The sequence below is a fragment of the Phasianus colchicus genome, chromosome 6 (genome assembly GCF_987193195.1).
Source record: "Phasianus colchicus chromosome 6, bPhaCol1.hap1.1, whole genome shotgun sequence".
In the NCBI taxonomy this organism is placed as follows: domain Eukaryota; kingdom Metazoa; phylum Chordata; class Aves; order Galliformes; family Phasianidae; genus Phasianus; species Phasianus colchicus.
The window spans coordinates 25743617-25757814 of NC_143441.1; the positions used below are offsets into that span (position 1 = coordinate 25743617).

General features: G+C 34.2%; 1 protein-coding gene across 1 annotated transcript in view; it reads left to right on the forward strand.

Annotated features, from left to right (window-relative positions):
• Positions 1 to 14198, forward strand: part of AGMO (alkylglycerol monooxygenase) — a 186469-nt gene that overhangs the window by 101226 nt on the left and 71045 nt on the right. The window contains exons 11-12 of the mRNA XM_090142729.1: positions 796 to 878; positions 1953 to 2058. Of these exons, the coding sequence (XP_089998855.1) occupies positions 796 to 878; positions 1953 to 2058 (189 nt within the window). The remainder of the gene's footprint in view (positions 1 to 795; positions 879 to 1952; positions 2059 to 14198) is intronic.

Sequence of the window (14198 nt, forward strand, 5' to 3'; positions counted from 1 at the left end):
TTTTTTTTAAGAAAAAACAAAGGCTCTTCAAAGCTAATATTTGAGATGAAGCAAGGGAGGGAACAAGAAAAATGATTAAATATTTGATTTGCAAAGGCAGCTGTGTATAATATAAAAATATTTAATAAATTAAAAGAAAAAAGAAAACAGACTTCATCATGGAAAATAATTTTATTTTCTGATTGTTGCTTCTATTATTTAAATTTAAATATTAAGGACATAAATGTCTATGCTGCTCTGTGTCCAAATAACAAAATATGTTAATGTTTAAAAGTTTTCAGTCCGATTGGAGTCAAAGATATGAGTTGAAGAGTTTTCCTGAATTCGGAACCAAGTGTTATGAGGGAATATTATTAATTTTGTTTCTTGTTAAAATATAGCTATATTGTCATGTTTTTTGAATTCTTACTCTTACCAATGTATGTTTTGGTATTAACTGATTAATTAATTTATAGATGGCAACTGTAAAAACTTAGTAAAATGAAATGAAAAAATAGAACAGGGCCAAGGTTATTTTTACTTAGAAGTATGATTATGCCCCTGTGGGCTAAGGCATGAGGAAATCAAGCAACTTCAGGAAAGCAAATGGTGCAGAAGGGTGTATCCTAATGATTATTTTGGAAATAGAGGCAACTATAAAAGTGATTACTGCAAATTTTTGCAAAATAAAATGCAAATCACTTCAGAAACAGACACTGAAATCACTGAGATAAAGTTGAAGCTGCTGTCCTGTTAAACTCAGTTTCTTTTCAGAAAATTAACCTAAATGATTTTTTATTTTCTTTTTTTAAACAGACATTATCACAGGAAAATATTCTACTGAGAATTGGCATTATCATTCTATCCCTGACCTCTTTTGGATTTCTTATGGAGAATAGGCAAGACATAAAGCATGTTTTTTTCTTCTCTCCTTCTATATTATAATATTACAAGGAAATCTCAAGTGTGCCCAAAATTATATTGATAAAGAACTGACAGGTATGTTTCTGTCTGTTGGCTAGAAGGTAAAACACAAATAACCTGCAACTAAAACAAGGAGTGCTCCAGCTGCAGTTAGTGGTTATACTGAAGAACTAACTGCTCATGTCCTCAAATGCGCTTGCATTTGTTGGATCAACATCTCTGGTTTTGTGATACAGGCCTGTAGTCTGTTCCAGTGCTGTTCAAGCTTAGCCATATTGTTTCAGTCCTATGTAGTAGCATTTCATGGGTATCAGATTGGCTGATAGTGTATGAGAAGAGCATAAAAATTGCAGACTCAAACTCATGTGAAGGATAGCAAAGATTTTGGATTAATTTGGTCATTATGGATTCAAATCAAATTGGATCTTGAGAAATATACCACTTCTGTGAGATGTATGCTCTGGAAGTAGTCCATGCAAATGCTGTAACCCTACAGAAACTACTGTTTCTTACAGGGAAACTATGAGTATTTGCCCTGCTAACACAGAAATGTGGAATAGAATCTTCATTGTTGTGCCACTTGTGTTTTGCACATACTGCTCAATGTCTTTTTCAGTAAAGAATACATTTTGCTTGTATGTTCTGAATGGGGTATTTTAGGGTGGGTAAAAGCTTTTCAAGAAATCAGAGATCAGTATTACTTACAAACTTGGTAAGGAGAATTAATATAAATTTACAGAAATGAAGAATCTGAGCTATTCAAATGGCATTTCTCAGAATTTTTCTGTTATCATTTCTGTGATAAAAAGATATGTTTACATGTGTGTGAGTTCACATACATTCTCTACATATGCATGTTCTCACCCCCAGAAAATTCAGTATTCTAACTTGATGTAAGCTGTGTACTATAAAAATGTAACTGAAAGTTTAAAAAAGGGGATTTGATATAGCTGTGAGGTTCATAGACTATTTCTACATTCTGATTTTCATTGAAGTTAACATGAAAAAAAACCACAACAGCATTAATCTGCATTATTTCCTGTTTCTAGACCCAAAGCAAGAATTTTGGAAATCATCCGCTGCTCAGTCTTCTTAGGAGTATACAAACTTGGCTACTTAAGAAATCAACTTTCTTTGTTGGACTACGCATATGAAGTAAGATATTTATTTTGAAATGTTTAAGCTAATGACGTTATAATTTATTACTATCATAAAGACATAAAAACATTACAAATATGCATTTGACTTCTTTATTTTCATGACATAATTTGAAGAGAATATTGATTTTTTCTTCTCTTTATTTATTTTTTTAACGTTTTATCTTTTAAAAAATTGTTTTCTTTTTTATAACCAATTTATATTAAAGGAAGTCAGAAAGCCATCTGTCATTGCAAAAATACTATATTAATGGCCACATATTTTGACCAGAATACCAGAAGTTCTTTCCTGAATTTGGACTGAGTAAATACTATTTCACTAAAACAAATCTAAGAACTTAAATATTTTGTTCTGCATTTATACTGTATATCAGGAACAGACTTCTAGGCATTGAAAAGATAGGAGACTGGATTAAACAGGTATTTAATCTGCTTAATTATAGCTGTTTTTTTTTTTTGTTCATAGAGCATGTTTTTATTGTGTCTGTGACTTTTACTTTTTAATCTACATTCCTTTTTAATCAAGGTTGGTTAAAGCACTACTTTAATGTGATCAGATTTTGATGTGACCAGCTACCTTGTGCTGGTCATCAGCAAAGTTGTTATCAGCAAGATTATGAACTTCTGAACTAGAACTGTTATCAGATATTTTTTGGCTTAAGAAATGAAAAAAAAAAATTAAATAATAATGATTGACACTCAGACCTATTACTGATTAAATTCAGAATGATTTTTGTGACTTGAAACAGCTGCAAAATATATAGCAACCGATAACTTTTTTAATAGGTAGTTTCTGGTAGTGGTGCTGATTCTTCTGCTTTCACCTCAGATCAGGCAAAAAAAAAAAGAACATAAAAATATATTATACTGCTGTGGAAAAAATAATTATTGGACAATATTTAATGCAAAATAAATACTTTTTTATATTGACGGATACCTGATAGTCTACTACAATAGATAGTCTAGAAGCAAATAATTTTATTATTTGGCAATTAATTTACAACCTGTGAGAAATAGCTCTCAGACTTCAGGTACTCAGGTTTTCTAACTAAATTTGGACATAGTTATATGTCAAAATATATCCTCTAAATTTCCCCCACCTCTTGGCTTTCTACAGTGTGTATATATGAAAGATTAAAGGAGTAGGAGATAAATTTTCAGGTTGGTACTTCTATATTGTTTCTCATTCTGTCATGGGAAAAAAAAAGTTTCCTATTCTGTTCCCTATTTGCATCTGTTGTTAAAATACTAAACTCTTTGCCCATTCTCTACTGTACTTTCCTCTGCTTTCTTGTGTAGTTTTTCTTCTTCTTTTCTTTTTTCCTTAGTGTTATACTTTCAATGACTCTTTCCTAGCCCCTTCTTTGATACTGAGTTGTTTTTCATCAAAAACGGACAAACAGGAGAAGCTTGCCCAAATTATTTTCTTTGAAAAAACTTAAATAGGTGTCCATCAAATTTTTTGCTATCAACAAGACCAAATCAAATAATGGTTGTGAAGAATTTCAATATGTGAGTGCAATAGACTTGCACTTTGTCATAATTATCAAGCTTGTGATATTTATAGCTTTGTGATGTTTGTGAGTCCCCCATCTTGATATGCATGTTTTACCATCGCAGGCTTTGCTTGTGCACTGTCAATGCATTAAGCAGTTTCTAGATTTGTGGTAGGTATGTTTGCTATGGATACTGTGGTATTTTTTTAAATGGAATTTACAAGAAAAATTCTGACTAAAAGGAAATTGCCAGAAATTTTACAATTAGTGTTGAAAAGCCTCTTCAGATTATTAATGTTTTCAATCATGATCAGTGAGATCATTTTGAACCAGAAGACACTAATAAGCATAATAAATAAATTGTTTTCACAGAAATTAGAACTAAAATTTGTCCTAAAAATTTCCTTTTGTTCAATATTCCTAAGATCTATCCTTTCTAAGTAAGGAGATAAGTGCAAGAATAATTCTGCCATATGTTACGTTAAATCATTAGTGAAAATTTTGACTTCTCTCTTCTTGTACCTATGGTTCATATACTTGCATTCCTCAATAATATTTTATAACTAGTAAATAAGACTTCAAAAGTAATCATCCATGCAGTTTTATTTGTAGGGTGCTCTAACTAGTAAAAATAAGTGACTTCAAGTGATTGCCTAATGTGGGATTTGCAGTTTTGTTATTAGCTTAGGCTGATCTAAATGGAGAGTTTCACCAAGTCTAAATAATTAAATTAACAGTTCAATCCTTCTCCGTTCTCTAGCCCTGGATCCCTGTTGCTTTCTGCCATTTTAGTGAGTTTGAGCAGCTCATAAGCACATCAGATATTTTCACCTGTGTGAAAATTGAGAAGAAAGTAAAGAAATAAGAGAAAACAAGAAAAGTAGGGGAAAGGAGGAAGCCTTTTGTTATTACGCTAGCACAGGTGGCTTTGAAAATAACAGCCAATGACTGCAATGCCATCAGGAGAACCAGCCCTGCCCTTTTTCTCCAGCACCTTAACCTCACTACCTAGCTAATTCAGTCATCTGGTTGCTCTGACTGGTGCAGCCAAAGATTTATCTTTGTGTAAATTAGGTGATTTAACATCCTCTGGAATAAGAAAGTTCCCTAATGCAGAGGTCCACGGAAGCAAAATGCAGCTAGAGGCGGGTAAGAAAGAACTGCTTATTTTGGTAAAGCTACAGTTTTCATATAATTGTTTATTGTATCCACACTCCAATAACCACAGAATTGCATCTGTCCATGCTTTGAAATTCTGTATTAAGTAATGTGGTTACCAGTCTTGGCTCAGTTGTATTTGAAGTCCTTCCAAGACATATTCTTGAGAGATCTCTCCTGGTGTTTTTTCCTTTTCCAAAGAAGACAATAATTCCAAGTTATCAGAGTTAGAAAAATAATCTTTTTTTCTTGTGGGAGGTGGAACCCTACACATTTCTCAGTGTGCTTTTTTTTTTAATTCCTTGTGCTGTGTATGTTTCATATGCTTGGGCAGAAGATGTAGGCTTTTGCTGTTGCTTTGTTTTTTGGTTGATTGGCTTTTAGGAAAAAAGGCATAGAAGTTTGAAGAACTTTTTAGATCGTATGAGAATTCTTTCTGGGATGGAATTCACTGAACACTTTGACGATAGAGATATATTTGACTGGATGTAGACAGTAAGCTGAGAAGTCAGTGCATGTCTGCTCAAGGGTCTGTGCTGCCATATCCTATACTAGTGAGTTTGCTGTAGGCTGATTATTTCATGTCTGTGTAATGTGATGATCATGTGTATTACTATTGCCAAATCTTTTTCTGTCAGACAGGGCCTGGAGCCTCCTAACCACCCAGAGGTAGCAGAAAACATAGCTTGAACGTTCAGTTATGTGACATTTCGGCGGTCACGATATGTAAAAATAAATTTGTGATGATGGTACACCTCTTCAAAGAATTTCCATCTAGCTTCTCTGGTTTGGCGTCAGTCAGCATATTCCACGAGCTGATTTTGGTCAAGCACTGGCTGTTATTTGACAGTAGTACTAATGGGAAGCAAGTAGAAATGAGAGCTATTGACATACTGTTGGATCTTTTGTCTGAAATATATTCCATAACTTCCATATTCCTAATTTCCATAGTGGCTGCAGCTCACTACTGCGACTCATAAGCTGAGGAAATGGCAGTGAAGAAAGCTGGAATGAGAAATGCAGATGTCTATTTTGTTGTGCCCGTTTATCTTTTGCTTTCTTTTTTCTTTTTTCTTTTTTTTTTTTCTTTTTGGCTAAGGCTTTATATCTGAGAACAGGTCATACACCCAGACTCTTTCTGCACTGTTTGACTGCATGGCTACCAAACCAACAGCAGTCATATATTTACTCACTGATAGGAAGGATTAAGATCTGGGACAACTTTCACTGAAGAAAAGAAAGAAAAAGAGTGGATGTATACCTGTGTGAAATCTTAAATGAAGTACTTGTTTTCTATTTTGTATGGGCGTGTGTTGCATTAGAAAAATAACCAGCAGTGGAAGATACATAGTCTTGTGCAGCAGGTTATAATTCAGACCTTAACTAATGAAGGCAGAAATGAGCTTCTCTGTGGTCAAATTATTTATTTATTCCTCCAGAGTATATAAACTTTGTAGATGCAGCTGTTCCAAATGTTTTTGGAGACAGTATTCTGTACCAAATGGACTGCTTCTCTGGTCTTTGATGCAATTCTTGTATTTCTTACAAGCATGTCAGCTAATTTGTCTGGATGAAATATATAATATCTCTTTATTAAAGAACTGATTTGCACTGTACTCTGCATTCCACGGCAGTCCCTCCTAATGTGATATATCGCCACACTACTTACTTCTCTTTTTGTTATACAAAGCCTTGCTGTTGCCTCACTTGTTTCTTAGTGTAATTTCCCAGTGTCAGGATACTGACTTATGAGTACTGACTTAAAACAAACATTTACTCATAAGAACTTATTTCCACATCGATAGTTTTCTGCTCTGCGGCATTTTTCCTTGGTCCCTCATTATGATCATTTGTGCCACATTTCAAAGTGCAGCATATCCTATATTTGGTTTCCATTAAGGTGAAAGCTCCATGCCCTATGATTTACAACCTCAGCATTTAGACAGTCTCCGTGCCCTAACTAGATTGGATGGTATATCTGAAATGTATTTTTGAAGTAATGGAAGGAAACTACTACCTCATGATAAAAAGCCTTGTCAACACACATGGAATTAAATAAACACGAGTTGTAATCTGTATTTTCTATATTAGCCTCATTGAGAAAATTCTGCAATACCATGCAGTAGACTGGACTTTTAATATTCCTGACAACTACTCTGGGGGGAATAATGTCCCTTAGAAAAAGTCACAGTAAAATCTGGCAGTAGATTAAGTTCGTTTCCACTTAGGTGTGACAGCAGTCGTTACTGATTTTAGACTTAGCCAGTTTGAGAATCGGCTTCACCACCATCAACTACAGACTATGATGTATAGTTCCAGATGCTCTGGCCAATTGACCGTAAAATTGCTCCGCATTTCTGGCAGAGCAGCTGAGCTGGAGCTTTTAAAATCTCCACTCCCCGAGCTCAACACCCTCCCCCCTCTGCTTGAAAGCTGCTCATTATTCTTCTTCTGCCGCTGATCTTAGCAAAAGAAAAACTTCTGGAATCAATTAGAAGTGTCTGCACTTGATGAGATTTGCACGTGAGTTCGGAATTGCGAGGCTTTGATAGTGTCAGCCAACAGCTGCAGTTTCAGGTGGTAAAATCGGGGAAGGAATTTTCCAGGGTTTATTTACAATCATAAAATAAAACAAAAATCAGGACAACTTGGAAACTATCTAATGTGACATTAAAATGAAGCCTCGATTGGATTATATATTTATTTTATCTGGAAAAAAGGTAAACCAATTGTTTATTATCAGGATCTTTTCAATTACGTTGCAATTATTAGGCAATGTAGACTGGTTGTAATAAAATGCAAGCTATGGGCTGCATGCTGTAGTTTTAACTATGAAAGAGGCATCTGCTATTACTTTTGTCACTTTAATTGCTCAACAAGACAAGAAGGTAGTCGTACTTAATGGAAATCAGAAATGTGTAGTCAAAGGTGGTATTTGGAACATAGAAAATACATATTCACGTATACTGTCTGGCAATTTTGCATTTCGCTTTCAGCTTCTGCTAAACATGTGAATAGAAAAATAACATTCATATTGAAAGTTCTAATGTTTTCTGACCCGTCTGAGCAGTTAGGGATTGGCTTGTATCTGTATGCATTTTAAAGATAACAGTCATGCCAAATGAGATTATTAATGTTCAGTTATGCATCTGAGTGTCTTTATAAAGATCAAATTGTGCCATTTCACACACATTGTTACTAATTCACATTGCAGACTGTTTTTGTTCATAAGTCAAAGCATAATGCTACAAAGCTCATCAAACTGCATTCTTTTCTACATCATAACACATGGATAATAATAGAAATCTTCTCCATGCCAATGAATTGCTTCACTCATATAAATCCCTGGTGACAGCTGAGATACTCCACACCGATAGATGTGTTTATCTGTGCAATTGCAACTCCAGTAATAAGGTGTGAGCTGGCAATTTTGTTTTTAATGAACAGAAGCACTGATTTGTTTCATACCTACATTTATCCTACGGAGATAACAATGACATAATAGTGTTCCTTAATGGTGCTATCTTCTCTTACTTCAAAGAGAAATAAATAATAATAAATAAACTAAGAAGGAGCTTCTAGTGGAGGAAATCTTGGAGGATGCCTTGTTTGTAGAAGTAGTCATCTGTATTTGCACAGAGGTATCTCTGCACCACTATTGAATCAGTGCTGTCATAATCTCGAGTGAAAGACAGGCGTAGGGCTAGCCCGTTGTGGCTTGGATTCTATAGAAGACACATGAATGCAGTCAAAGAAGGTTCGTGTTTCTTACAGCGCCAGTGCTTACCAATCAGTTTATGCTTTCCTGTATGTATTATGTTCAACAATGATTTAAGGTATGGCATAATGCAAAGCAACAAAGGAAAGGGTAAGATGATTGGGAATGAGAGACACTAGCTTACTCGCTGAGATTTTCCTCCTGCACATGTAGTGGGGGAGAGGCAGAAGATGTCTCCTGAATGCATGCACATGCTGTGCCGTGCACAGCACCCCAGAACAAGGAGCCTGCCAGCCTTACTATGTACAGCTGACATGAGTGTGGACTCTGTAGTTTGGCTGTCATTAATTTATCCCACTTGCCTGCATGAGTGTGTTTAGTAGGACTACCTGATATAGCGAATTAGTAGACTTTGTGCTGAAATCAGATAGTCAGACACCAAAACTTTTCAACTGGCAGGTGAGAATCGTCCCAGTAATAAACAGAGGAAAGCTGTACCTATATTGCAAAGACCACAAGGGCAGATGTCATAGTTTGGATATTATCCTCAACATGATGTGCAGAGGGATTGAATTAGATTTTAGGAGATGACAGCTTTAATTAAGTCAGCTATTTCTGATGTGGAATAAATTTGGGTTTGGCAGATACAAGGTGACCACAAAGAACCAGCCCAGTGTTTAAAGCGTTTAGGGTATTTTAGTCTCACAAGACTTAAATAGAAAAAAAAGCTAACTGTAGAAAGAACATGCAGACCATGATTACCCAATTATATGTCTTATGATGGAGATGAAGGTACAAGATTATTCTTCCTGTAAGCATCCAATTCCACTTTGTAGGAGTAACCATAATATGGTAGCTTTAAATATTTAACATTTTAGGAATATGATGTCTGTGAGATTCACAGGTCCTGAATGTAACATATAAAACAGTAGAGACAAATGAATGCCTATATTTAGAAAAGAAAAAATTAAAACATTGTATAGTATATTTTATCAAAATTAATGATTAGATAGTTGTTGTTTTGCACAGCCTATATATTTTTTTCAGTAGCTTTTAATGAAGAAGGAGAAACGCAGTACAAATTGCGTCTATTTTTATCTACTACAACTCCTGAAACTGAAAACTGGTTCACGGCATTTTGGCATGAACAAATTGCATTCTAAATTCTAACCAGCCAATCCTTGTTATATAAAGGGAACAATATACAATAGGATAAAATCAAGCTGTTATCTTTGCTCTGATTTATTTTTCTATTATTGCCTTGTTTTTTTTTTTGTTTGTTTGTTTCTTTGCATACATTCTGTTTTCTATGATGTTTATTGAATCATAAAAAATCTCTATATAGGGGGATATAGAGAAAGCAACAATGCTATACTTATAATTATATTTGGGTATTACGCAAGGCAAAGAGAGTGTTTTAAAATTTCCTTTTCCGGCCAATGCCAAATAAAAATTGCCTGATGAAAGAGGATTAGCAAATGCTCTGTTTAACAACTGATTCCCAAATGCAGAACACACAAAACACTTTGTATGTTTAAAAGTTAGAAATAGGTATTATGGGGAAAAAAGTACATATAAAGCTTTAGTTGTCAGTTGAAACTAAGGAAAAACAATACAGAAATCCCCGCATAGAGTCTGGGAATCATCACATCTGTCTTGACAGAATTGGTTTGGTTTATCTTCATGTGGAGTCCATGAAATGCCCAGAATAAATTGTTTAATTTGCTGATTGGAAGCTAATACACAGCTGAAAATGCCTGGTTTTGGTTTCAATATTTTAGGCTTTTATAAAGAAAGTTTCTGTATTTTGTCCATATCTATTACCTGATTTCATTGCATATTTGTATATGATTATAAATCCAGATATATTTATTTCTCTTCTTGTTGGCTTCATGTGAGTTGGCTAAAAAAAAAAAATAATAATAAAAAAATATTAAGTAAAAGTAAAAAGCAGAATATTTAGAAACAGAATCTGACAGTTAACTGTGTTGGTGATATATCTCTCTCTCTCCATTTTCCTGTATGTATCTGCAACTCTAAGCTGATTAGTCTTAAAATCACACATATCAAGAAATAAACCATTTGAGTAAATTGTCCTACGTCTAATTCTAAGAGTAGAAAGAGAATAGTGTTTCATCTGCGTGGCTACATGAGGACCTAAGATTTTTCATTGGTGAGATGGGATACTTAAGAAATAAATAAACCCCATTAAGTTTTAATACTGTTGTAGCACTGTTATAGTGTTAAAGCTTAGGATCCAGATGAACTTTTTCACACCCTGATTGTTTCTATTTTTATACTTTATTTACTGATAGCTTGCTTGAAATAAATAACTAGTTCTAGAATAAGAAAATCTCAGGAGGGGGCTCCAAGATCTTAGAAAACCTTTCAGAACTTGAAGGAGAGTTGATCTGATCTATGCAAACCAAACAAAGAAACAAATATATTTCACGTGTGTATGAGGTGCATAGTTGTCAATGAATTCTATCAAATAATAAGAAAGAATTGAATAATAGTATGTTATACTTTTATGTAGTTATATTTCCCGTTACAGCGTTATTCTGTTTAAGAATATTGATAAGATGGCATCAAATTATATTCTAATTTTGTTTTCAAGTATCTTACTGGACTATTCATTACTTACTAAGAACTTATTAATTTCTGCCAAGTACTTATAGAAAACTACCTATTTGGCAGGATGGTCCATCTAAAGTCTCCCCAGTTTTATTATGATCTTTGGTGTGGACAAAATTGTGTGGCCTTCATTATTTTATTTTTTACATAACAATAGTATTGTAATACTATTAAACTATATGCTGAGCTCACTGAAACTGTAAAATCTGCAATAATTTGATCATATACCCCTGTAATTTCAGAGAACCCACAATCTATTTGGTAGCGGAGATTCTGGTTTTCTGAATATTCATGTGTGGACAAAGGTTTAGTTTCTGGGTTAGACAGTCTTCAGTCTTTAGAATGCAAATAGCTCCTGAAAAATTGTAGAAAGGGAGCTGTGTTGTTAGATTAGTTGTAAAGAATTGAAGCTACGCTTCATACTTTGCAAAACAAATAAATGTAGATCTGCAGAACATCCAGTTTTTTGAAGGAAATCTGCAAAAATAGGACATAGTTATGCCTTCAGGCCAAGGTGAGCTTGTCTTTGAAGGAAGTCTTTGAAATTGTTCCCATGAAGTTACATTTGATAGTATACATTATTCTTGCTGGAAAAAAAAGTTGTACGTAATCACATATTCGTGAGCTTGAAAGTGGAATAGAAGAAAATGACAGAGGTGAGATCTGATGAATCATCTTCAGCCCATTCAGTGCATAGCTTGTTGTGTCCAAAAGGTACTAGTAACACAATAAGAAGTTTCTTCTGTGATCTCGCCGCTGCTGTTATGACAGTGAAACTTTAGAGAGCTTTACAGGATTGAGAGAGCTTCATGTCCATAGCTTATAGTATATCCATCCAGTCCCACTACACAGATCTCTTACATATTTATTCATATTTTAGCATATAGATCATCTCTGTGTAGACTAGAGGACAAGATAGAAAAGCAATGGTTGGATACAGCATAGCCATGAGCTTATCGGATTTCCTATTGTTCGTGAGTTCCTGAATCACTAATTTAAGCCTAAATGTAGTTTGGGGATGTTATTTTGTTCCTAGATACCGATGAAATGTTACTCTTATTCATGTTCATTAGCGTAAGTTTTCTCCCTTAACATTTTTTGAAATAGTCAAAACCACAGGTTCAGCTAATGCTGTACTCATGCCAGGTTAAGAATGCTGTATGACTTTTCTTCACCATCATTTCCCTATTATGGTTAATGCAGTCCATCCTACTGAAACCAAAAAGCTATTGCCAGTACACCTCTTAAATTATTCTCAAGCTGCCAGCTGTGCCATTTGGCTTTGATCCTTTCTTTTATGGTAATTGTCATGCTGAAATGTAAAACTAAAATATGTTCTGCACCCAAATGTCACCTTTTTTGTATTTTTAAAAGATATTAATCTTCAAGAGATTTCTGTGAATTTTACCTGGTATTAATAGTCTTCTCTATGTGCTATTGCTGCCATCAAGTGTAATTATATAATTATGCATGTGTAACTGTTCACGTACTGTGCTTTTTAAGGAATGCCAGCTCTCTGGAGCTCATTTTCATCCAGCACTTTCATACCACTTAGCTTAAAATTAATGCTTAGCATTGCACGGAACACATGAAACACCTAGTCATTTCAGTTTAATGAGGAAAAAAAAAAAAAAGAAAGAAAAATTCTAGTTGTACGTGCACTTTGAAGTACGCTGAGTGGAAGGATAGATTGCTTTGGTATTAGATGAAATTCAGTAGTTCAGTGACTTGCTTTCCTTCTTTGTTTTGCCTTTACTGTTAAGATAATTGAAAAAAATTGTAGCATCAATGAAAATAAATTCCCCTTTAATGCAAACAATGATACTCATATGGTAAGAAAAACAAATTTAAAATAATCTTCTTGCTGATCATTTTTTTTAAATGCTTTCCAAATATTTCTTGTTCCCAGTTTCAAAATATTTAAAGGAAAAAGCACTTTTCCCCTGTTTATTTGTTGGTATAGGGATATTATTCTTTGGGTGTTTTTGGCATTTGCTGTACTGAGGAGGACCTGAAGCTTCTTGCTACACCTTCACTCCACAATAGCAACTCAGTATTTTAATACACTAATGAGAGACTTGACTGTAAGCAGCAAAATATTTCTTCAGCACTGCCAGTGTTCAATACAAGGACTACAGGAGTTCAGACACTCACTTTTTTGGAAGCATTCTCTGTGAACATGAGTGAGAGATAAACATTTTGGTAAACGGAATTGCATTACTAGAGATGTGAGAAGACAAGGTCTTCAATGAGAATCCAGTGATAAGACTGATTATGTCATATATGTTGTTTAGAAAGAATCTGCACATCTGGATGTAGTGATCTCAAGAGGGATGGAAATCAAACAGTAGGAGATGGTACACAAACTGATGATGATATCTGGCTCATAGAGAAAGAAGGCAAAATATTGTTTCTCTTTCCAACTAGAAATAATTAAATTTTATTTAACTTAGACTGACAGTCAGGCACAGAAAAATATCAGAAAGGTTGCAATGTGGTCGGTGGGGTGTGAAAGAGAAGCCTTGGAAAAGAGAGTGAAATCTGCATAAGTTTGTGCTAGTGGTAGTGTTATCCGGAAGAGTACAAATGTAGAACAGAGGCAGAGCTTGCACAACAAAATCATGGTGTACCTAGCCATAAATAATGACAGAGGAACTTTAAGCAGAATTATATATATAAATAATGACTGAAAAACTGAACATAATGGTATAAAATAGACTTTATACTAGATATAAATAATAGATTTTTCTACAAAAGAAAAAATATTAAAAATATTTTTATATAAAGAAAAACATCCAAATATGCAACAGATTTATCCTTGATATGTTCACTGTAATGTAACATATTTATTTAGCTTTTTAAGAGCACATGAAAATGAAATTCCTTGGTAAGTGAGGCCCAGCATACTGCAATAGATTGCTCTAACACTATGTACAAACAGGCCTTGCTATTGTTAAAGAGAACTCTGTGTCAGTGACATAGTTATTCTTTAGCCAGCACTGTATCTAAAAAAAGCAGAACAAATTGATGAAGTGGTGAGAAAGCTGTAAACAAATTAGTTACCAGAAGATGACAAATTAGTTACCAGAAGATTTAGAAATCAGAGTGCTAAAAAAAAAAAAAAAAAAAAAA